Source organism: Candoia aspera, chromosome 4, assembly GCF_035149785.1.
Source record: "Candoia aspera isolate rCanAsp1 chromosome 4, rCanAsp1.hap2, whole genome shotgun sequence".
Taxonomy (NCBI): Eukaryota; Metazoa; Chordata; class Lepidosauria; order Squamata; family Boidae; genus Candoia; species Candoia aspera.
This window is the reverse complement of record NC_086156.1, coordinates 98,303,220-98,328,472: the sequence shown is the minus strand read 5'-3', so window position 1 is coordinate 98,328,472 and position 25,253 is coordinate 98,303,220. Positions and strand designations below refer to the sequence as shown.

Sequence of the window (25,253 nt, the reverse complement as noted above, 5' to 3'; positions counted from 1 at the left end):
ATGTGGCCAAGCCATCTGTCACCTGATAAAAGATTTTACATATATAGAACTTAAATACAAATATATTTCATATTCATATATTTTATATTTGGCATTAATATATTAGAAACATCTACACTTTTCTGATGGCTCTGAAACCATGCTATATTTCCTTGAAGAGTTGTGTTGGCCTTCTTATTCTTCCTTTCTAACAGGGCTTGATAGCTGTGCCCATAGAAACAAGATAAGGTATACATTCCAAAGATAGTTTCTCCAGAGGAAATGTAATGTTTAATAATGGTCAAGGAGCCCTAGCAAGGATTGAAGGAAGTCCCTTATATGGAATGATGTTAAGATAGAGTGAAGGAAGGAAATTCCTAATATGGAAGGAGGTTAAGGTGGAGTATGGGTAACTGAGTAAGGGGTGGTATTCTAAAGGAGGAGGAGTTGAATGGAACGCACATAATGTGCTGTAAGGAGGGGATCCTGCATGATCACCCACCTAACAGCTTGCTGTCATTGCTTTTGCTCTTGGGTGAAAAATAAAGAACTTAATTTCATGCAACTGCCTGTTTCTTTGATCCCGACTCTGAAACGAACCTGGTAAGGAAATAAAAAAATTCTAAAACACCAATTTGAGAAAAAAAATGTGTGGTGCTACGCTATGCTAAAGTCCTCACTGATTGTAGAATTACTTTTCTATACCTTTTCTATCTCTATAGTCAGTATCTGTTCCGCCCCCTAGCCTCATGGCTTGTCCCTTCTCTGCAACTATCTGATCTCTATGGCAGTTGGGAGGCCGGAAGTGCCTCTTTAAAGCGGCGGGGATGCTATTTAGTTGGGCGGCTGTTGGGCTTGACTCCTTTTCGCTGTCAGGACGGAGCAGTCAAGGCAGGGGTCTATGGCTAGCTCCTCAGCGACGGAAAGTAGCCGCGGGGCCCCTTCAGTGTACGATCTCTACAGCTCCATGGAGTATGGGCCGGTCCCGGAGGCGATTGAGTCAGCCGAGGTAAGGGGACGGGAGCCTGGAAGGGGGATCCCCTCCCACTCCTGAGCCCCCCCAGGCGGAGAGCGCAGAATCCGGTGGGTGAGAATAAGAGGAGGCGCGTGATCTGGGGGCTCCGAAGGAAGCTAGCTTGGATTCCCGCGCCAAACCACAATGCCGTTCTCACTCAGTGCGCGGGGTGAACGTACTCAACAAGCCGTCGTCAAACCATCGTGGTTTGCAGCGACTAGGAACCGAGTTTTGGAAACGGGGGGTTTCAGAGCGGGGCTGGGGAGACGCTGCTCTGTGCTCTGTGCTGATTCCGCCCCCCAAACACGGTCTCCAGGAGGCACTTTTTTGACCCCGCATTTTAGCTGTTCCTCTCTCCTCCCGAAGTTCGCTCAGTCCTTGACCTTCGCGCCTTTTAGGGCAGCAAACTTTACTGGCTGACCTCCCCGTCCTACCCGGGTAGGGCAGCCTTTACTGACAATCCGGGTTTAGGAAGTGTCACTCCCGCGGGTGCTGGTGGCGGTGCGTTATTTACGCTCTGCGAAAGGCGCAGCACTGCCGGTGGACGCTCGGGCGTGCTTCGCGCCTCCCTCGTAGGACCCGGCCGCGCTTCTGCCTCGGATCGCTCCACCTGGTTTTAACCCACAAAAGTAGCCTCTTCCTTAGCAGAGGAAATGTGTCCGTGTTGAGAAAAACACAGCAATCAAGAGTCTTAGCCCAAGCGTTGGGACCCGCAATAACTTCCGTGTTGTGTTCAGTATTAGGCTGTAAGGCAGAGTTCTCAACCTTGGCAACTTTCAGATGTGTGGACTTCAACTCCCAGAATTCCCCAGCCAGCAAGTCCACACATCTGAAAGTTGCCAAGGTTGAGAAACACTGCTGTAAGGTGTCCTTGGTTTTGTCTGTGCGTGCTTTTGCTGCATCGGAGTAACACGGCTACGTTTTTGGAAACTTCTGCGCGGCCAGGTTGGAACAGCGTGCTAAAACTAGCTTTAGCTTTAAAGTCAGGCTTGTGGCTCAGATGGTGCTTGCACATAGTCCCAGCCTGTGTTATTCTGTAACTCAGCGCCGTCCGAATCCGAAAAGTTGGGGTAGTTGAGCAAGTCGTGCTTCAGTAAACTAGGATGAGCGTTTCTTGCAAACGGCCCGTGTGAGCGTGAGGCTCTTCGGAGCAATTGGGCAGGGGGGCGAAAGAAACTGTCCTTGCGGGATCGCTGGACCGATGTCGTCCCCGCCTAGCCAGCTCTGAAGCTTCATACGTATTCGAACTCGGTCGACTTCTTAATTCCCAATTCGCCTAATAAGCGGATTTCATTTTGCTGGTGTTCAGAGAAATCCGGAATAGCTACTGCGCTTCAGTCCAGGGTTGTTAATGTCTTCATGGCCTCCCCTTAAAATAGAGCCGGATTAGATTCAGTTGGAGAGAGGGGGGCCTTCAGTCGCCGTGCAAAACCAGGAGTGGAAGGAAGAGCGGCCACGGGGACGAGGACCGCTTCGACTCTCGAGTTCCCTGGGGGGTAAGAGCTGTTCTTTCAGGGCGGGGGCACAAAGCAGACGTTCCCCCTCTACCGCGCCGGCGCAGCCAGAGTCCCGATTTAAATCAGGTTCATATGCATACCACGGGCGCGTCGGCCAATGGTTGCGCAGTAAGTCCCACCTCGGGTTACGTGCTACCGCGGAGGTACCCGCCCCTCTTACTCCGCCTCGCTCGGTCTTCTGGGTTAGGGAGGGGGGTATATCCCGGCGTGCACCGGGGTTAGATTCTTAATTAAACAGGGGTGGGGGTCTCTCCCCCCCCGCTTCCTTTCCTTTTCCTTTGATTTGGTCCTCTTGCTCCCTGGCGCCTACCCACCTACCACCCCGCTTCCTCTCCCGTCCCGGGATGTCCTCGCCTTCCCCCTCTTCCTTCCTGGGCCCAAGGACGACGGATCGCCCTAAAGTGCCTCGAACTCGGGCGGCCACTTGGAGCCACCGGGAGACCCTGGATTTCCTCGCCTTGTGGGGCGAGGAAGCCATCCAGGCGCAGCTCAACCGGTGCCACCGGAATGCCGACGTCTACCAGTGGATCTCCGAGCGCATGGCGGAGAAGGGCTATTTCCGCGACGAGGACCAGTGCCGGACGAAAGGCAAAGACCTCAAGAAGAGTTACAAGCAAGCCAAGCTGCAAGACGGCGTCGCCCGCCAGCGCTGCCGCTTCTTTCACGAGCTCGACGCCATCCTGGGCGGCGGGGGCACTGCCCGCGGCGGGGGCGGGGGCGGCGCTCCGTGGTGCCAGGTGGTGATCAAGGAGGAAAGCGATGCGGAGCTCGATGCGGAGCTCCCGGAGGACGAGTACGCCTGGACCCAGGTGTCCGTCACCGACGGCAGCGACCTGGACCCGCCGGGCGAGCCTTCCGGCGCCACCGCCTCTTCGTCGTCCTCTTCCCAAGCGGCCGCCGGGGGCTTGATCCGCCCCGAGCCATCGATCCTGCACCATCACACCGCGGGTGGCGGCGTGATCAAGGAGGAGAAGAGCCCCCCGCGGGAAGAGGCCGGCATCCCCGTGGGAGGAAGGAGACCAGATGGGACTTACCTTTACCCTGCTCAGGAAGACTGTCCAGGGGAGACCCCTGGCAGGGACCTCAGCAGATCCAGGATGGTGGAGGAGCCTCTGCTTCAGCAGGGGACCCCAGGGCACCTGGGCGCTCCCTGGAGAACCGGGGTAAACCGGAGAGGTGAGTGGAAAAGGGGGCGCTGTGATGGGGGCGTGCAGAGGGAGCACAGACATTAGAGGGTGAATGGATCTCCAAGTCCTCAACACTTTCAGCTCTGATCTCATTACTTAGAAATGAGGCTCCCTGAGTTGAGTGGGACTGATTCCCAGGGATATGAGCTTAGAATTGGAGACTACTGCCTCATCTTCCTGGACTGCCCAGATTTGCATCTCTCATTTCAACAAGTGCCAGATTTCCTGGCTAAATGTTTCAGATATTTAAGTGCCAGAGATAAGCAGGCAAACTGCTGTTTAAAAGCTTGATTGAACTGTTTCACATGACTTCTATCACGCTTAGATTAGAATGATAACAACACCTTCTCTTGGGTCCCACTTGTGATGTATAGTTGACTGGATGGTCAAATCATCAGATGCTTTATTCCCCTTAAGGCAGCCCTTCGACCGGATAGTGTATGAGATGCTTTGGATCTTTGTTGTCCATTGAATTTGAGTATTTCTTATTTAATATTTTATGATAACATGCAAAAGTAGAGCTAGGACCAACAAGAAAATATCATAGGGACAGGTTCTTAAATTCAGTATGCCAGCTGTTCCTTTCATCCAAAGATACTCTCACTGTATTGTTTTCTGCTTCATATCCAGACATTTAATATTTAATGAATAGTATGGGTTTTAGGGAATTTTTCCCCCCTCTTTTGGTGTTTCTCCTTCAGGGTTCCTTGTGTATGTTAGTATCTCCCCTCTTGATTCTTAGTAGTTGCACTTTGTTAGGTGAATGATGAAAGGACGTGCCACTTGGTTGGTGTGTGTATGCCAGAGGCTGGTTCTCATGTCTGGAGAGCTCCAATGACATAGCTTTGGTCCTCATCTCTGCCAAATGAGTAATACATTCTTCATCTCATTCCTCCCAGCTTTTTCCAGGCCACGGAGTCTGCTGAGCACGCGGGAGAAGTTGGCCCAGCTCCGGAATAAACGGAAGAGACCCTGGGATGACAAATTCGACGAGTTGGTGCGGGATATCCGGACACATTTCAGAGAGAGAGAAAAGCTATTCCAGGGGCTGTGGGAAGAGGAGAAAGCCCAACGGGAGAAGGACCGGCAACTTTGGGCAGCTGAGATGGATTGGGTTCGGCAGATGTGGACCAAGGGCCAGAAGGAGAAGGAGGCAGTGGAAGAAGACGAGGAGATGAATGAGCCTGGGCGTGTAAAGGAAGAGAAGTGGAACAGAGATGTCTGCAAAGACTTTGAAGAGGGATCTTGTAAAGAGACCAGGGTTCTAGAGCCTCCGCTATTAAAGGTTGCCTGTGCTTTAGAGCAGCCTTCCAGATCCCACCAGCCTAAGTCTCTCCCTCTGGAGGATTTTTTGGGGGGGGTGGGGGAACCATTGTTTGTTCAACTAGAATGAATGAATAAACTGTCATGGCTAAGTTAGTACAACACTAAACCAAAGCTAAACAAGACACATTTGGGTTTAATGTATTGGAACCCAGCTTGTAATTCTTATGAGCCTCAGACAACATAGCCCTTGGTCAGGGATGATGGGACTTGTAGATCAGAACATCTGGTGGGACCCAGGTTGGAATGTCTTCCAGCCTCCCTTCTTGGGGGTTCCAAAATTCAGCTTCTGTATCCTGGCATTCAACCCAAATTAGGGCTTTTGGGGGGCAATCTTGCTCCCTCTCACCTTCCCCCAGTAACTCTTACAATAGGATTTGCTTCTCTGCAAAAAATGTTTTAGCCTTAAAATCCCTGACAATTTTAAGCTAGCCTTCTACAATCCAGCATCTTCCAGAGGTGTTGGACTGCCCAGCCCAATCCATGCCTGTATGTGCTGGAGGAGAGTGAGGTTACAGTCCAAGATCTCTGAAGGACACCAAGGGCTTTGGACAAGACTGGATCGAAATACAAGCTAACCCAGAAGGCAGATATACACTTCTTTGAAGGAGCTGGAGATTTATTTTAACCAGCAAGCTATTCTCACCTCTTTGCATGTCTTTACTTGCAAGAGAGCATGCAAATCATATAAAGGCCCCTTTTTCTTCTGGGTATGAGGAGATAGGTGAAGCTGAAAAGTTCTCAGCAAGGGCATAGTGACCAGAGAATGACTTCAGTTGTATGTGTGTGCACATGCACCTCTGTCTCTCCAAAAACCTGGAGTTTTTTTGCCTGGGTAAACACAAGTTTTGAATTCAGGGATCACACCTCTGAATATATGACCTCTGTGGTCTCTAGATAAACGTGAACACATTGGCAGCCCTGTTCCTGCCTCATCAGTGAAGGTGCCAGATCAGCTGTAAGCATTCCAGTGACCATGTAGTGGTGAGGTGGTAGAACGGGGTGCACAATTTGGGGTTCTAAGGTCTTAGGTGTGTATCCCCAGGTTCCCTGCAAAATTGCCTCTAGTGGGAAGGGAGGAATTTGGCATTGCATTTATTTTAATTAAATTTAGCTTTTGACCTCAGCCCTCCTACATTTTGGTCCTGGTATGCTTTCAGGGCAGCTCCTGATCTGAAAAAAGTTGCACAGCCCTGCTATAGAAACACAGGAACTTGCCTTAGACCAGGCTAGGCTATTTGCCTGTTAGGATAATTGTCTGTTATAAGGGACAGCTGTCCTTTAAAATCTCAGGCCAAGATCTTTGTTATCCTCTGGTACCTTTTTAACAGAGGATGGCAGTGTACAATAAATGTGTTCACCTGCTGAGCTAAGAACCTAGTCTTGTAAAAGAACAAGATTTGTTTTGTTGTGAGATTGATTTCAGTGGGTCTCAATGTAAGATAAAGAAATCTTAGGATATCCAGCACTCACATAGCTGCAAATTGGGCCCACTAAGCTTCAGAGGTACATCTAAGGTTGCCCTGTTGTTTAGTGTGTGTGTGAGGTTTAGCTGATTGATCCACTAATGAATAGCTCTGCATAGATTTGCATATGAATGAAACAATATTTCCAGTGGAAAAGAAATGCATACCGTGTTTTAGATGTTTGGTGCTTGCAATTCTTTCTGTATGAAGAGCAGGAGGATGTGTGGCTCTCTTACAGTGCCTTCCCCCACATACAATTTGGAAGTGTTTGTGTTAAAACGGCTAAAATATTTTGCAGAAGACATCTGAGCCCTATTAATGAATGGCACTCCCTCGACCATTACAAGGTTTTAAATCTGACTGATGTAATTGACTGTGGCACTCATGGGCATCTCACAGGCTGCATTTGGCCCACTGCAGTCTTCTGCATGGCCTACGTGGGTCATTACAGCTAAATTCCTCTCAGTGGGTGCTCTTATTCGTATGTAAATCACATTTTCTCCCATCTATCAAGCAGTTGAATTGTGGGCTTGGGGAAGTACATGTGATGGAAAGATGGGCATCCTTTCCATTCAAATTTCTTTCACTGTTCCAGACAGGTTTTTGGCAGGCTGAGGGAATGTAGTCATAATGGGGAGGAGAGTTAACTCTCTCTTGCCTTACAAATCTGGAGAGGGGAGGAGAGAAAAAGAGTGTGAAGGTGTACGAGGGAGAGATAGCATGCTGATGGGAATATTAAGGCAAATTATCCTCTTTTGTTGATTTTGTGGATAGCCAGGTTGGTGTAGTGGTTAAGGCAGTGTTTCTCAACCTTGGCAGCTTGAAGATGTGTGGACTTCAACTCCCAGTATTGAAGGCTGGGGAATTCTGGGAGTTGAAGTCCACACATATTCACGTTGCCAAGATTGAGAAACACTGAGTTAAGGCATCAGGCTAGAAACCCGGAGACTGTGAGTTCTAGTAAGCAGGCAATGGCAAACCATGTCCAAAATCTTGCTAAAAAACTGCAGGGACTAATCCAGGTAGTCGCCAGGAGTCAAAAATTGACTCAAAGGAACAAATTATTTATATATTTTTATATATGATTTCTACTTTTATATATGATTTATATATATGATTTTGTAAGGCTCCTCAGGATTCTGTTGCTGCAAGTCAGAAACAGGGTTGTGTTCTACATCCTCTGCTGTGGATTTCAGTTTTGATCTGATGTGCAAGACACTTTAGAACACATGCTGTGGAAAAGCGAGGTACTCAGTCTGTTGGTATTTCAGATTAGAAGCTTTCAGATTAGGTATCAGAGTGAATCCTGAACCTGGAGATGTTAGCCATCTTCTCTATGCAAACAGAGTTAGAGGCTGGCTTTGTGGTGGTGACGATAACCAGCAGTGTAGCCAATTCCCTTTGACATGGAATGCTTACTAGCCCAAACCAGTACTTATTAGAAAACTATGGATGATGCATGATTTATGAAGCTACTATACCATAAATCAAACTGTAGGTCTGTCTAAAATCAGAGAGCTAGAAGGGTCCTGCCAGGCCAACTAATTCAGTTCTGTGCTTGTGCAAGAAATCCACTCCTCCTACGGTAAAGGACAACATCTCTCCAGGGTAAAGAGTATCTGGGTAGCACTGTCACCTTGATCTTTACAGGAAACAATTCTAGGGATCGATTCTTGTTTGTTTCAGAGGGAAATGAACTGTGCTCTGCTTGCACATCAGGTTGTTTTGTAAGTGACTGTGTTCCTATGTCAGGTGTCAGAGACATGATTTGGGGGCAGAGGTAAAAGCTCAGTCTGGAGAATCTTTGACACTCTTAATAGCCAATGTTGGAGTAATATGGGAACAGTTACCAAGCTGTGGAAAGTTGGAAGCTTATTAAGTATATTGGTGCATTAACATACACCTAGTTTAGTAATGCCAAAAGCTAAATGTTCTGTTCCTTCCTCTAGATCGGGAGCGGGTGGGTAGGAAAACAGTGGACCTCCAGATATTATGGTAATGGATCTCCTATCATCCCTGACTATTGGCCAGGCCTAATAAGAGTCCAGCATCTTTTTTGGAAGGCTGCAGGTCCTGTCCCTGCATCTTGGTGTTTCCTTCTGTGTTCTGGAAAAGCTTGCTAAGTATCCATTATTATTTGAAGAAGATTTTGGAATATACCAGAACAAGTCTTCCAATTTGTTTCTTCTTCGTTTCCTTACAACCTGAAATTTCCCTCTTTCTCTTCAGTCCTGGTTGGAATCTCACGGTCGTAAATTTGGACACTTTATAGATGGAAAGTGGCTGAAGCCAGATGGACAAGAGACGTGCACTGTCAGGAACCCTACCACAGGTAGGGATGGTGGGTTAACAAGACGGGGTGAATTTTGTAGAGGGCTGAATATATTCTGCATTTCTGTGACTTCACCAAGGAGGCTTAGAAGTCCTATCAGGCACCGAAGGAAGTTTGTAATTCTGTCCTAAAGTTAACTTGCAAACTTGTGAGTGAGGCCGTCCAGTAAAAAGGAGTCCTGCATTAGGAAGTGAAAAACAGAAATAGAATGACTCAGAAGTGGCAGATATCAGGTATTTGGGAGACATGCTTTGATGATTTTTCTTAAAAGGAGGTCCAGCAACCCTAAAGCAAAGTGGTGATTCCATTAAGTGACTCCCAAAGTAGAATTAAGGGACAGGATGCTCTGAATCAATGCTCAACCAATCAACTAATATTCTGTATCAGAACTTACCTCCAAACCTTTGCAGACACAAATCAATTCCAACTTTTCCCTTATATGTTTTCTTGGTATCAGCAGCCTAACTTTTGGGTTCTGAAGTTGCTGAAGTTGTGAAACTATAAAAGCTGTGCAAATTTAAACAAGCAGAGCCTGATCTGTATTCTGATCACTTCCTTATGGATGCTATTCAGACAGTAAACCTATTCCTTGTATAATCTGATTAATCAATTTCTTTAAAATGCATAGTTTTGCTTCTCTTGGCACAGAGTTAGGCCTTCCCTAACTTAGTGCTGTTAAGACTACAACTCCCAAAATTCCCAAGAAGAGTGGCTAGTGGCCATGTCTCAGTGGCTGGGAATACTGATAGTTTTAGTGCCAGCACATGTGGAGGCTCCGGGTGGATAAAGTTTGGCATATAGTGTGAATTAGTAGGGTTGGAAACCACAAAGGCAGCAAACTGGATGGTCTAGTGCCATGTTTCTCAACCTCAGGCTTTAAGATGTGCGGACTTCAACTCCCAGAATTCCCCAGCCAGCCATGCTGTCTGAGGTATTCTGGGAGTTGAAGTCCACACATCTTAAAAGTTGCCGTGTTTGAGAAACACTGGGCTAGCATTTTGTATGCTTCTGCTCCAAAAGCACACTTTCTCTGATGCTTGAAATGCCATGTTTGCTCTGACACTTGTAATGCCATAAAACTGCTAATCAGTTGAGGCTAAAGAGGATGCTGTAGTGTAAGCCATTCACATTGCCTTTCTTGCTTCCAAATCTTAAGACTATGGTGATTGCTTCTAATTTCTTCCCCCAAAATGTGGACTAGATTCCTTCGAACAACAACAGCAAACTCTTGTGCTTCCCAAAATGGCTAAAAATTTCTGTACCTTTCCATCACTTCATGGCAGACTTCGCAGGAGAAAGAAAAAAGCTCTTCCTTTCCCCCCCATCTTTAGGGGAACCACTGGCCACCACAATCCAAGGCACTGGAGAAGATGTGAACAAAGCTGTCACTGCTGCTAAAAAGGCCTTTGAAAGCTGGAGCCAACTCCCTGGCCATGTTCGAGCCCGGCACCTTTACAAGTAAGTGGCAGTCACAAGAGGGTAGTCTTGGTGACTTATATACAGTATGTTTCTTTAAGCACAGATTGGGGAACCAATGGCTGTGTATGTTTTTATGAACTACAAATCCCAGCAGCTCAAATCAGGGTGATCAGTAGTGAGAGATGCTAGGAACTGTAATTCAGTAACATCTGGACATTCTCCATCCCTGTCCTGCACTCCTGGCGATTGCAGAATTGTAACAGCTACACCAGGCCTACTGGTTTCGTTATATCTAGCTAGGACCATCCAGATTTTAACAATGTTTTTAAAATGTTTTTTTTAGGGGTCATTGGAAACCAGAGTGCTAAATGATCTTTAGTAGAATTCTCAAACTGCATTGCCTATAGTTTTTAAAAGAAGCTATGCCATGATATAGCACCTACAGTATAACTCAGTGTTTCTCAGACTTGGTGACTTTAAGGCGTGTGGACTTCAATTCCCAGAATTCCCTAGCCAGCATTACTGGCTGGGGAATTCTGGGAGTTGAAGTCCACACGTCTTAAAGTCGCCAAGTTTGAGAAACACTGTGTAGAGCATCCAGTCCAGCCCTTTGCTTAGTGCAAGGAATCAAGTTGTATCTCTCCAGAAAGTCTTGAGCCCAAGGGGAAAAAAATTATATCTAAGATTCCATCAGGATTAACACTGGGATTTGTTACAAATGGCAAATAACCAGAGTTGAAGTCCACACATCTTAAAGTTGGCGTAGCTGAGGCTCCATCCTCTACCTTGGCACAATCCAGATAATTGTATTTCATCTTCCAGAATTTTAAATAAGAGCCACTGGCTGGGGAATTCTGCGAGTTGGAGTCCATATGCCTGGATGGTACCTGGGTTGCTGAAGGCAGCATCTAGGTTAGTGTTTCTCAACCTTGACCACATTAAGATGTATGGACTTCGACTCCCAGAATGTCCTAGCCAGCAAGGCTGGCTGGGGAATTCTGGGAGTCGAAGTCCACACATCTTAAAGTGGCCGAGGTTGAGAAACACTAATCTAGAGAGTATTGTTTCTCTCTTAAGATACTATAGCGTACTTCTCTCAGCTGGACCTGGAAGCGTAATGTGGAACCATAGGAAGGGCATTTTGGCACTTGATTCAGTCTAGCTGTGCTTCATCTGAAGTCGTCTCTTCCCACAGCGTAGCTAGGACCATCCAGAAACATCAGCGGCTGCTCAGCCTTCTGGAGAGTCTAGACAGTGGAAGACTAATCCGAGAAACCCAAGAAGCAGATCTCCCTTTGGTTGTCCGGCATTTCTACCACCATGCAGGGTGGGCCCAGCTGATGGAGGTGGAGATGAAGGGCTGGAAACCACTTGGTAAGCTGGGGAGACTGGAATCTTAGCTTGGTGTGATGGAAGGTGAGGGTGACCTTGGAGAACAGAGGGAAGAGATGCTGCCTAGGGAACCATCAGACAAAAAGAAAGGAACTCCACAAGAGGGTAATGGTCTAAAGAAGAAACTTAGGAAAGGCCCGCGACAAATAGGGAGGGTGGGAGATTTGCACTTTCAGCCTTGCAAGATTCTGTTAATTTAGCCTTACAATAAAGTAGAATTAGCTCATCTGGTCGTGTTTCCTGTCTGTTTACCTGGGACGGCTGACGCCTGGAAAAGGCACCCAACGTCCTATTCCAAGCCATGTTTTCCTAGCATGAAATTTATCTACCCCCTTAAACATTGTGAACTAGAGGGGTGTGAAATGGTTGACACATTCTGTTTTGGGTTCCACATAGTTGTTCTGAGTTCACAGCAGGTCATTTTGACCTTCTGAAAGTGCTTGAAGCTTGAAATGGCCTGTTCACCTTTGAAATACCACCAAAATGGCCATAACAGTGAGAACTTAAAAGGGGGCAATTTGGAGCTTGAAATGACTTGAGTTGAGCCCTTATCCGGCACGATAATGCAACGGTGGCCAAAGAAAGGAGCTCCTTGTTTATAAAGACTGCAACGCTTCTGAAATTAAGGATTGGGTTGGGTATAGAATGTCTGTAGATAAGGAGGCGTTTTTTGCATTTTTCTCTATTCCTTTTGCTTTTTGGGGGTGGGGGGGAGCAAAGTTGGTGACACCAAACCGAGGCTGCTTAGATATTGCCACTGGGGTGGGGGGAAATGGGTGACCTTACCTGAGTCTCCAGCCTTTGTGCTGCCCTAGGCTTCCTAGCAGGATGAAGACCTCCAAAAATTGTGGTTGATTCTGACAGCTTCCTAAACATTTATTTGCCACACCAAATAGCTCAGCTGATCATTCATAATCAGTCATTTTATCTTGCATTTTTTCAGTAAAAAATACAGAATCATGTCCTTGAAATTCTTTTTTTTATAAGAATTTTATTAAGTTTAAAGCCAAGATAAAAACTACAAAGAAGCAAAAAAACCCACAAAAAAACTAAAAAAGTGAGAAACACAAGAAGAAAAATTTTAAAGATTGCATAAAGAAGTGACTTCTGACTTTCAACAAGAATATAAAGCACTTTCCACAATCAATCCCTTACTCTCTATCAAACCAAGATCACATTATTTCTATAAATCCTTCCATTAGTACACATGAAAATCACTAAGTACAATTGCTCCTTCCCCTTATATTAAAAAGAAATATATATACATACAGTACATACACACACACACACACACACACACACATCTAAACTAACTTCCCTCCCCCCAAAACAACATTTAGTTAATTATTTCCTTCCTAACACTATTCTATATATTTCTGTCTGCTATAATAAAAATCAAATGTTAAAAACTTATAAAACATATTTTTTGGGGGGGAAGGAAGTTTGTGTGTGTGTGTGTATATAGTGTGTGTGTGTGTGTATATATATTAAATGTCCTTGAAATTCTTCAGCAAATATCAGCAAGGAAAAAGAGGAGAAAATTGTTAAACGTTATAATTTGTTTGGTATGTCTATTCATTGTAACGGAATCACCTAGGAATTTTGGTAGCCCCTTCCATGTGATTGAAGACTAATGGGGGCATTCATGCTTGTACGCACGCACATGAATACTCTTCAGATGTTAATCCTTAACAGGCAATCTGTCTGTATGGTCCAGTAGTAAACCCCTTTATTTGTTTAATTATGTTTGCTTTTTGCATTTTTATTCATTATTTTTTGCCATGCTGACTACTGTAGGTGTAACATTTTGCAATAAAAGCCAAAAGCCAGGTTTATAGTAATAAAAAATAAAAAGAAATGCAAACGGGCACTAGCAATGGAGTTATCTACAAAGGCTGCAGCCCTGTTTTTGCTTTGCTTTTTGCTTGCTGCATTGATCTTTTTGCTTCTGATTGTGGATGATATGCTTTGGGTTCATTGGGTGGTGGTTTTTCTCAGGAATAGATGAAGGATGAATATTACATATCTTTTTATTGCATTTGATTGTTGCAACTTGCCTTGAGTCTCATGCCTGGTTACAGTATATAAATGTATGTAATAAATGTATGTAATAAATAAATTAAATAGTTGAAAACTTTGTAAATCCCAATAAGGAAGTCAGTTCCCTGAGTTCAGCAGGGATTGCATTCCAAAAACTCTGGGGTGCTATAATGTAGGTTCAACCATGAGTCACCAGCATATTAATGTACTTGTGGCTAGGAAGTGTATGGAGTTCCTCCTTAAGAGACAATACCTACAGGAAGTTATGATCTTGGACTGCAGCCTTGCTCAGCAGATCCCAAAGTGCAGAATAGAGGAAGTTTAGCCCATTTGGAGGCCCCTAAAGAAGATTGCTTTAGATTCTGAATGCAACCAGGGAAACCCTCAGTTTCTGATGAAACCCCTCTCTCTGTAGGTGTCGTGGCTATTCTTACTCCTCGAAGTTTTCCTTTGCTGACTCTGACATGGAAGTTGTGTTCAGCCCTGGCCATGGGTATGTAAAAATGGTTCCAACTGATCCAAGCAAATAATGAGATCCACCCAGACTGGGTCAATCTCAGCTTACTTCATCTCATGAGGTTGGTATGAGAGTAAAATTAAGAGGAAAAAGAGAAACTTGAGCCCTACCTTCAGTTCTTTGGAAGAAAGTTGGATTAGCAGTGTAGTTAAAATATATATCTGTTTTTAAAGGAAGTAACCTGGAATTGAGAGCCAGGGTTTGTGTAGGGGTTAAAGGCATCAGGCTAGAAACCAGGAGGCTGTGAGGTCTGGTCCTGCCTTAGGCACAAAGCCAGCTGGGTGGCCTTGGGCCAGTTCCTCTTTCTCAGACCTAGGAAGGAGGCAGTGGCAAAATATGTCTGAAAATATTGCCAAGAAAATTGCATGGACTTCTCACATTGAATATTGTCTTGAAGGCACAAACAACAACAAACGGGAGTTGTAATCTGGGTACTTTGAGTAGCATACAGTATGTTATGTAGATGAATAAAAAAATTATGTATTTATTTGTTGCTCATCTGTCCCCAGCTTAGCATACTTGGAAATACTTCGTCTTTATACATGGCTAATACCAGTCTTCTGAGCTAGTAGCTGCCTCCATAAGAACATTCCCTAAGCTCGTGGTATGTTAAGAGCCAAGGAACTTTCTTCCATCTGCCCTTTCAGCTTCATTGCCCACCCACCCAAAATCTAACTGAGATGGAAAAAAGGAGTCTGTTTCCATGTTCTCTGTGCCTCAACGTTTTCTCAAGATCTTTTTCAAATTGTCCTTATTTACAAATGCTTGATTGTCTTGATTCTGCTGACCCTTTGCCCAGTGCCGGATTTAGTCATAAGCTAAATAAGCTACAGCTTAGGGCTTCACAATCTACAGGGCCTTAAAAAAATTTACAATATTGGGGGGGGGGTGTCTTTTAGAATTATACATGGCTTTTATGTGTACTGTAGTTTTTAAAATCTTGTGTAGCAAATTTTTATGTGTAGTTTTAAAATGGCTTGATATGTAATTAAAAGGCATATATATGTTTTCCATTTTTTTGTGGCAACCCAAGGTCCTTTTTTGGTATGCACCTTTCTGAGAGTTTCCAGGGTAACTTTTTAACAAGAGGCCTCCAAGCTTTATATAGTTTAGAGAATTCTGGGAGTTGAAGTCCACACATCTTAAAGTTGCCAAGGTTGAAAAGCACTAGCTTAGGGCCTCACCAAGTCTAAATCCGGCACTGCCTCTACCAGGTCTTCTGTTTCTGTCATGAAAGATATGGAACTCCTTGACCCCCTCTGTCTACTTCAACTTTTCCCAGCCTAATGGCCTTCAGTTTTCCCAAGTGGCTGGGAATGATAAGAGTTGCAGCCCAACATATTTGAAGGCCACTGACTGGTGAAAGACCAGCATACAGCTGCATACCAGGTGGGGGAGAAGAGTATGGGAATAGAGATTTCTCTGTCTTTCCACCTGCCTTTTCTCCTCTTCTCCATCCCTAACTCTCTGCTGCTTGCTTTGCCAACAGGAAACACCACCATCTTAAAACCAGCCAGCTCTACGCGGGTGGCTGCTCTGTTCTTGGCCGAGGCCTGTGCCCAGGCAGGCCTCCCTCCAGGCGTCCTCAATGTCATCACCGGCAATCAGGGGTTAGGAGAGGCCTTGGCATTCCATCCAGACATTGCCAAAGTGGCTTTTGCGGGAACTGCTGAGGTAAAACCTCTCTCTCTCTGTTCAGGGACCTAGGAAGAGGCTCAGAAAGGGAAGTCAGCGTTTGCCAGCCTTGAAGGTAGCATGTGTGATGAGGCTGCAGCTCTGTCTGCATTTTGTAAACTGTTCCATGAAGAGCAGGATGAAGCTACTCTCTGTCTGGCAATGACCGTTCTGGGGCACGCAATATTTACATCCGATGCCAGACAGAGAAATATTCCCCCCACCCTTATTTTTTCAACCACCTCTCATTCAATTTAATGAAAGAGAATTTGCTTCAGACAGTCTTTGAAATGGGAAGAGAATTTTGGAGGAACTCACATGGGAGCATTATTACTATTATTCTTATATTTGTTGATGCTCTTACTACTATTATTTTGCTTTATAAGCCATCTGATTGTGAGGCGACTCAAGATAATAGACAGAAAATGTGGAAAACACATCATAAAAGCCAAATAGAAAAAAATAGTAAAAATGAAAGAACAATGTACCACGTCTAGGAAATTAAAAAATAAAATAAAATGTTGAGGCTGTAACGTGGGTTCACAAATTGTTCAGGCCCAGAGCCAGGTTTTAAAGCTTTCTCAGACAGAAGGATCATTTAAAAGCATTACCAGGAATGTAGTGTTTTGACACTTATTATGGTGCTTTCCCCAATTTGGACAGCCTCCAATTATACAGGCTTCAGCTCCCTGAATTCTCAGCAGTGGCCATGTTGGCTAAGGAAATCTGGGAGTTGAAGTTCATATATTTGAAGAGCAACAAGATAGAAGGTTTTATGTAGATGTATTTTTCACTGTATAAGCAGTCTGCGCTTTCCTGACTTTCCACGTTTCAGTTAAATCCACAAAAGAAGACATGAGGGAACTCTCCCGCTGAGCTTTTTGCAGCGATGGTGCTCCTGCCATTGCTCAAGAACAGTCCCGCCCTTGGGAAATTGTTGGTCCAATTAAATTCAAATAAATCATCCAACTGATTCCTCTGCTCACAAATTTGGTGGAAAATTTCAAAAGCCCCTTTTGTTCCATCAAGGTATCTGATGGGATGGGGAAACAAGGCCAGCAATCTGTTTCTGCGTGCCCAGCAGTGATAGGATAGCCTTCCTGACCAGATGCCTCATACTAGATGGTCAAGAACTCCCAAGTTTCCAGTTAGTTTGTTGGCATTATGGGAGCTGAAGTCCAACACAACTGGATGACATCTAGTTGGAGATGGCCACAACATGTGCTGTTTGTTCCAGATCTGCTTTCTGAGGAATCATTTAGCAGTGTTTCACTCTGGGGAGCAAGAACTTCAAACATCTTTGCGCATTAGATGCCTACTTTGCTCCAGCTTTCTTGTGTTTTCCCATCGGCCACTGTATTTCCCTATTCTTTTGATACAGTGTCGTGCAGGACCTTCAGTCTCCTACTTGCTCTAACATGAGTGGCATGTCCATTCTCCCTTGTTCCAAGCAGAACAAGAATTTGACATGGGGAATGGAGGTTTTTTTTAACACTTTGGGCTGGAGCAGAAGGGATGGTCAGTGGCCATTTTAAATATGCCTTGCTGCTCTGATGGGGAATGTGTTGCTGGTACAGGTGGGCCGTTGTCTGCGCCGAGCCACAGCAGGGAGTGGCAAGAAGCTCTGTCTCCAGCTTGGTGGGAAGTCGCCCTTCATTGTCTTTGACTCAGCCGACCTGGATAGTGCTGTTGATGCGCTGGTAGATGCCATCTGGCTGAATCGAGGACAGGTATGTTTTTACCAGAGGTGGTATTGGCCAAAGAAGAGACTTGGGGAATGGATGTCTCTTAACACTTACCTCTTTTTCAGGCTGCTACTTGCTAACCCAACCACTGCAAAAGAGGGAAATATTGAAAACCTCCATTCCCCATATCTCTTCTTTGGCAGCCTGTTAGAATTTAACTTTATGATACAGTAAACATTTGTCCAGAATTTTCTGAAAATTTTCTGTGCACACAGCTATATAAAACTTTGTGCATGCACATCAGCTCTCCCATTCAGTTGCACCTATTTAGCCAATTGCAACTGTGTTTATTCCATTTCTTCATGCTCACGCTGCTTAACAGTAACAAAAGTTCATCAGTTTAATATTACATCAGCTAATCCCTAAAAATAAGTTCTAGAAATATAATTAGATCAAGCAAGAACACAACAATTTAAAAAATAAATCAATAGCTCCTACTATTAAACCCAACTTCAACAACATCTTTCATGTTAGCAGAAACAGAACAAAGAAAGTTAACCTGGTTGCTTGGCCCGGGAATTGTAGAACCTGGGCACAGATACTTCAAAAGCCTCTCTCTGGCATTACCACCAAGCTTGCCTCTAATAATAACAGGAGATTAAAGTTTGGCCAAGCTCAAACAGATGGAAGTGGTCGTTCAACTAGCCTGCTTCCAAGACATATGGGATTTTTAGGTCATACCCAGCCCTTTGAATGGTATCTGGAAATAGACAATTATACAGAGATTCTACATTGTTTTAAGCCAGAGTTTGCTTAACTACAATTTATGGAATAAACCATAGTGTTAATCCAACACAGCGTACCAAAACTAAACAAGCTGTGTTATAGCGTGATATAATTTCTGAACCGGGCAAGAGAGTCAATCTGTGAGAATCGTACTTTTTTGTAATTGTTTGTCCACACACTCTAGACCATCTGAAGTTTAAATATTGTTTGAATTTATCTGGCACTAAGTTTTATTCTTATTCTGGCAGAATCTTGGCTGCAAAATCCTGGCTCTTCCTGTTCTACAGTGAATTAGTTAACCCCGAGTGTGGCTTTTCCTTCCCATTCACAGGTCCACAGTGCTGGGTCTCAGCTGTTCCTTCAGGAATCCATTGCCAAAGACTTTATTCAACGTCTGAAGCGCCGAATGGGGCAGCTCCGCTTAGGAGACTCTCTGGACAAAACCACAGACCTGGGACCATTGGCCAGCGAGAAAGAACGGAATGTACTTGAGAGCCTGGTGGCAGAAGCTCGTGCAGAAGGGGCTGAGGTAAATGGGAAGGCTCTGTGCCAGACCAAAGGCCTCTAATAATAATAACCTTTAATAATAATAAGTTGAAGCTAAGCAGGGCCAGGCTTACAGTAGTTAGTTCTTAGGTGGGAGACCACCTCAGGAAACCCAAGGGTTCTAGGTTAGAGCTGGAAGTCCCAGAAGAAGACAGTTCGGTCTTATGGCCAAAAAATAGCCCTGCATTAGTTGAACTTGGCTCCAAGGAAATGAGCTTTTCTTTTATGTGTAATAAATCAAAACTGTCCTAGGGGGAAAATTCATTAATGTGTCTTTGAGGGAATGGTGAACTTTCACACATATTTGATGGCAATGTCTTCAGCTAAAAAAATGGTCCATTACCGTAAATGGAATTAGATATGGAATTTGTTCCAGTGCCGAAGCCATGTTGCTAAGACGGATAAAGAGATAAACAGAAATAAACGTGATGTAAATAAATCATGAAACATCCGAACATGTATGTTCTGTGCTGTTTGTTAAAATCATGGCCTTGCGTTTCTTTGCCAGTTGTTGAAGAAAAATGTAAAACTTAAGATTTCAGCTTAAAAAGTATTAGTAGTGTTGCCTAGAAACTCAGGCACCCCAAGTTTGGCATGGAGCTGATAAAAACTTGGTCCCTGAATTTGGGAGAGAGACTAACTTTGCAAAGCGGCTTTTTGCCTACCTGAAAACACGAATCACAGAGCAATTCAGGCAGAAGCAAAAACATTTATTAAGGGGGAGGTCAAGTCCTTTTATAGGATACAGAGACAAATTATATACATTTGGTATATGTGATACATCATAAAGCAAGTAATCAAACTATAAAAGATATTGATTACTTATGCGAATTGAACCATAGAAAAGATCGATTCTAGATAACATTCCACAAGTGGCAGATTTATGGGTTCTGTCACTCCCTTTCCCAGCCGGGTTTGTATCATCTTAAAACTTGCAAGTGTATTCAAGGACTTTCAGAATACGGTCTCAATTGTTTAGTTGCTGAAAAGACTAGTTTTTGCACGTAAAAGAAAGAAACGGCTTTGGGTAAAAGGAAAACATGGTTTCTTGAACTTGAAAAGAAGGCATGGATGCCATGCTTAAATGCTAATATCACCTTTATTAAAAAGCTAATAAGGACACCTAAAATTCCAGGTAACAGTAGCAGGGAAGAAATACTTCGGCAGAGACTTCTAAAAAGAATTGGGCTTTATTCATTTGATTCAGGAGTTGACCAAGAATAGTGATCTCTCTATTGAGCCAGGCCATCTTCTCCGTCCTGGCATCCCTCAAGCTTGTTGGAGGATGTTTCTGTTCATCTGTGTTGGCCAGGAAAGCGCAGGGAAGGCCACTGGGTCTGGAGAGCTGTGGGTTAGAGAAACCTGATGTTGCTGAGATCCAGCTGGTTCTCATCCTCCACAGCCTGAATGCAGTGTTGACTTGGGGTCTGTTTTCAAGGTTCCTTCTGCTTGTGACTTTGGGTGCGTGCACTTTTTTAACCCCACTGGCATTTAAAACATTTAGTATGTTTATTTTTAATTTGTAGCCTTGCCATTTGCTGCCCCGAGTGCCTCAGAATGAGGAGGGAAAGGTGGCATATAAATCGTAGAGGCATAGCATGGGAAGGGGTCATTTAGGGTATCGAATCCAACTCCCTGCTCTGCATAGGAATCCAGATTAGAGCTTCTGTGACCGAGGACTATCAACATAGTTCAAAAGTAATTGATTATTTTCTTTTAGATCTTCCAGGCCTGGGCTTCCCTCCCATCAAGTAGACTGTTTTACCCTCCAACCTTAATCACCGGCGTGTATACTACCTCCCGCTGTGTCAGGGAAGAGGTAGGAGGAGATGAAAAACAACCTCTGCTATCTGATTTAATCACCAGAAATTAATGCTGGGAATAAGTGGAATAAGAAGGAAGCAGCACTGAGCCTGTGCAAGGCGCCATTCCCTGTTCAAGTGCCTGTGGTTTGGCCATGTACTAGATCTCGAAAGACCAACAGTATGGCTTTTAAACTAGTTTTAATCCATCCTTCCCTGACCTGGTATCTTCAGACACGTTAGACTACATTCTTTTAATTCCCACCGCACCTGACGCCACGTTGAATTGGAAATTCTGAGACGTTTGGAAGGCACCCAGTTAGAGGAGGCTGCCATTCTGAAACATAGCCTGTGATCATTTAAGCCTGGGCAATTTTCACAACCCCCTGCCTGCTCTCTCTTTTTTCCTGCCTCTCCCGTCTCACTCTCTTCCCTCTGTATGGGCTTTTGGATTGTAATTTCTGTAAGGCTCCATGCGTGCTGAAGGCCATCAGGTTGAAGAAAGCTGGATTAAGTGGTGGGGGTCAAAAGTGAGGCTTTGAAAATGCTTCAGGCCTCACACAAGAGCTGTCTCTCTCCTTTCCCTTAAAGCTGCTGCTCTTCTTTCAGATTTCTGTGCCAGCCTGAGAAAAGATATGGCTCTTTCAAGAGTCATATTAAGTTTAATGAGTAGATGTCTTAAAGTAGCAGTTTGCTGGTTTGCAGGTAGAAGTCTGAAAAAAGATCAGTGCTATGCTAGGTCTGAAGCTTGCTGATTATTACAGCTGTGCAAAGCATTACGAAGGAATACTTGGCAAAGTACAGGTAGTCCTCACTTAACAACTACAGTATTTGTTTAGTGATGGTTCAGACTTACAGCAGTGCTGGAGAAACCAACTTGTGACTGGTCCTCACACTTACGACCATCACAACGTCCCCACAGTCACATGATCACGATTTGGGCTCTTGGCAGCTGGTTTGCATTTATGACCGTCGTAGTGTCGCCATTTTCAACCTTCCTGGCTGGCTTCTGGCAAGCAAAATCAATGGGGAACCACATGATTTGCTTAACAAACCACATGGTTCACTTAATACCCACAGTGATTCGCTTAACGACTGCTGCAAAAAAGGTTGTAAAATTGGGTCAGATTCACTTAATGACTGCTTCACTTAGCAACCAGAATTCTGGTCCCAATTGTGGTCGTTAAGCGAGGACTACCTGTATATTAATGCCAACAAGATACCCCTCCTCAAAGTTTTAAAGCAGCCCCATACTCCAAAAGGTTCCATGTGCCTGTTCTCAAGACTTTCCCACATGCATATGCAGGTACAGCATTTTTGCTTTGCTGGTAACTGATCTCTGCATTCAACACAGACAGACAATTGGGGGAAAGCTCTGAAATGGTCACTCTGAGCCTTTCAGAGGATATGGCTGTTTTAAAGCATTAAGGGGGGGATGCTTTGCCTGGTCCAGTGCGCAAAGCATCCCTTCTGAACACTTTGCACAGTCCTAGAGTTCATAACAGTTGTTCTTCTCTTCCACCCGTTGTAATGAATGCCTATTCTAAAACACTATCAGACTCATGAGCAGGAATTCAAAGATACCTGATTTATTAAAGAATAGTATGCAGGATCACAAAGAAAGCTGAGAATGATAAAAGCGCGCCAAATGCAAACTAAAAACCCTCGGTGCAAATGAGATCCCTCCCCCTGTAGAATCTTCCCAAGTTCACAATCCCAGGTGCTCCTAACGGCTTCTGGTGGTCTGCGGGAAAAGTCCTTGAACAGAGAACATAACCCAAACACATTCCATTGTAATGAACACAGATACAGAGCTTGGTACAAGGCTTCACAGCAGCTCCCTCCCAAACAGAAATGCGCGTCAGCACCATGGCATGTGAAACATTACGATGTACAGTATACATTGAAACAGTGAACATGACACCCGTGGCATCTATCAAAGAAATAAAGCTATGCCTTGATGTACTAACAGGGGGCCCTCTTGTGACAGAGATAAGAGCCACCCAATCGTGATAAAAAGAGAGAAGGAGTCTGCAAACATTCCAGGACTTTTAATCAAGTTGGATGGAATAAAGGGGAAAAAAAACATGGTAATCCTTAAATGAGTGAAGCTGACAAATGTGTACCTAATATGCCATGTAAAGAAGGCAGTTAGGTGCGCTACCTAATGGGAAAGTAGCTTTATAATCATGGTGCAGTGGGTGGTGATGCCAAGTAGATATGACCTCGTTTCTTCATTTTTTAGCTATGGTAACTTTGCTTTAAGATGTATACTACATCTTTTTTCTGATTTCCCTGTGTGTTTCCATGCCACCAGTTTCTGGTCATTGTGGTCAAGGGATTCTGGAGGCTTCCAAGATAGATTTGTGGCCCTGGGGTTGCTCAACCCCAGCCTAAAGATTTGGAGGACATTTTAAATTAAGCAACAGTTAAGCCTAGCTTGCTCTCTTTATCAGGTAGCAGCTTCTGCTGTCCTCAGCCAACCTCCTCCTCCTTGGCAGATTCTGCTGTTGTAGGAAATCCATGGGGTGATGAATTCTCATTGTTTAAAATTTATTTAAAGCGTTTTCTTCTCCAGATCTTTGGACCTGTTCTCGTATCCCTGACTTTCCGGACAGCCAAGGAGGCGGTGGCTTTGGGGAACAGCAGTCCTCATGGACTGATTGCTAGTGTGTGGACAGAGGTTCTTCCGTTGGCTCTCGAAGTTGCCCACAGGTAGCACTTTTAGTGCAGTCTGCTCTTTGTTAAGGTGCCGTGATCTCTCCTCTGGATCCCTGCTTCATCTGGATTCCACCATTCATTTCCCAATCATAGAAATCGAACCCTGTAATACAGGAGTTTCACTATCCAATGAGGCCAGAAATAGTTCACCCCAGAGGTTCAGCTGTGATTATACAGAAATCTGCCAATCCCCCAGAAATAACCTTCCTTAGATCTGACCTCTTTCAGGATCACGTGACCGAACGCTGAGATGGTAGAATCAGACACAATCGTGCTTTTTTCTGAATGGGTCCTCCTCTTTCATTTCCTAAAAGTAGCACATCAAAAGGTTCCAACCCTGAATATTCCCTGTTGGGCTCGTTTTATTTATTTTTACTTGTACGGCATGTTTTATAAAAGGGGGATTTCAGCCACTCATGCACCCATGCTCTTGTAGTCTGAAGCAGTCCAGAGTGTCCTACTGTGTAGGTTCTTAACACCTTCGAGGAATTCAAGAATGTGTGTACAAGCGTCTCCCAAGAGTTCGAAAGAGCAGAAGTATCTAATTTTTCGTGTCACGCCACTCGATATGTCACACCCCCGTTTCTATTCTGTCTTCTTAGTTTGCAGGTTGGCACAGTCTGGATCAACAGCCACAATATGTTAGATGCCGCATCTGCCTTTGGGGGATACAAGGAAAGTGGCTACGGACGGAACGGGGGCAAAGAGGTTAGTGAGGAACAGAGGTACCTGGCTGGAGGGAGGGATCCAAGTGCGTCTCGTAAGAAAATTCATTCCGAATTCTTTCTGTCCAGGGACTTTATGAATATGTGAGACCAACCTGGGAGATTCAACCACACCCCAGTGCTGTGGACCTGAATTACAAAACCTCTGCCACCTCACGAGGGGGTGGTCTCCCACTGATTCCTGGGGATAAGAAAGCCCCGTGCTCTATAGTTTCTGAGCTGAAAGGAAACATTCCAAGGTAAGTACGAAAGTGCCTGATTTTCTGACTCTCAAAAAACTACTTTACACACTTTGTAGCAAGGATTTTTTAAAAAGAGAGAGAATTGGGCTTGGCGAAGTGACACCAGCTACCTCCAGTGTTCTCCTGAAATTCCTAGCAAGAGCTCTCAATTCCTCTAGTTTAGGATGATTGGCTTCCTAGAGAAATTAACCAAAGGGTAGGGGGTTTTGGGGGGGGAGGGAATGCTTGATTTATAAAATCATCTGCAGAAAAGGGCAGTCTCTGTCAGAATCAAGCAAAAGTTCATGAGTCTAAGATTCCTTTAACAAAATGGTACACTTTGAGAAGTTTTCTCTGGAAAAACTGTGGAAAAAATAGTACTTTTTTAAAATAAAAAGTAAGGCTCAAAAGTTCTCTCTTGGCAGGAGGGATGTGTTTGGCTCTAGCATGTGGCTGTGTATCACCTCACCTGATGGCTGCTGAAGCCCTCCTGATAGGGGCAAGCCTCGGCCATATGCAGAGGACAAAGATTCTCTCATCCTAATTGGTTGGTGTTTTCTCGTTAAGGACGATTCCTTGCATAGGTAACACGAAGGTATCATCCCCAACGAAGGCTCAAATAGGGAATGTTCTTCAAGGAGCAGAGTATGAAAAGACGCCCTAATTTCTGCCAGTCCAGGTACCAGTACATGCTGAGGGCCCCTCCAAAAGTCTTCTGCCATAGCTGGAGGTGGACCTCTCTCCTCACTTCCATTTAAATTTACCCAATGCTGGCTGGTCCCAAGAGGTTGGACTTGCTGGCACCACTTTTGCTTTCAATTTCCCCACGATACTGGGTCTCCCACATACGTGCACTGTGGGTTGATTGACACGGTGGCCACCCCAACAGGTCCAGCCACTGGGGGG

At 44.7% G+C, this 25,253-nt stretch overlaps 1 protein-coding gene across 4 annotated transcripts in view; it reads left to right on the top strand.

Annotated features, from left to right (window-relative positions):
- The first annotated feature begins 2,646 nt into the window (after positions 1-2,646).
- The window catches only part of ALDH16A1 (aldehyde dehydrogenase 16 family member A1), a 40,949-nt gene continuing 18,342 nt past the window's right edge, over positions 2,647-25,253 (top strand). The window contains exons 1-13 of one of the 4 annotated variants that reach the window (XM_063301146.1): positions 2,647-3,687; positions 4,598-4,983; positions 8,717-8,828; positions 10,151-10,277; positions 11,434-11,612; positions 14,086-14,163; positions 15,677-15,861; positions 17,439-17,591; positions 18,664-18,861; positions 20,599-20,697; positions 23,259-23,395; positions 24,004-24,109; positions 24,196-24,365. In XM_063301146.1, coding sequence (XP_063157216.1) covers positions 2,856-3,687; positions 4,598-4,983; positions 8,717-8,828; positions 10,151-10,277; positions 11,434-11,612; positions 14,086-14,163; positions 15,677-15,861; positions 17,439-17,591; positions 18,664-18,861; positions 20,599-20,697; positions 23,259-23,395; positions 24,004-24,109; positions 24,196-24,365 — 2,762 coding nt within the window. In that variant the 5' untranslated portion in view covers positions 2,647-2,855. The remainder of the gene's footprint in view (positions 3,688-4,597; positions 4,984-8,716; positions 8,829-10,150; positions 10,278-11,433; positions 11,613-14,085; positions 14,164-15,676; positions 15,862-17,438; positions 17,592-18,663; positions 18,862-20,598; positions 20,698-23,258; positions 23,396-24,003; positions 24,110-24,195; positions 24,366-25,253) is intronic. The other 3 variants (XM_063301148.1, XM_063301147.1, XM_063301149.1) reach the window with 3 other exon arrangements.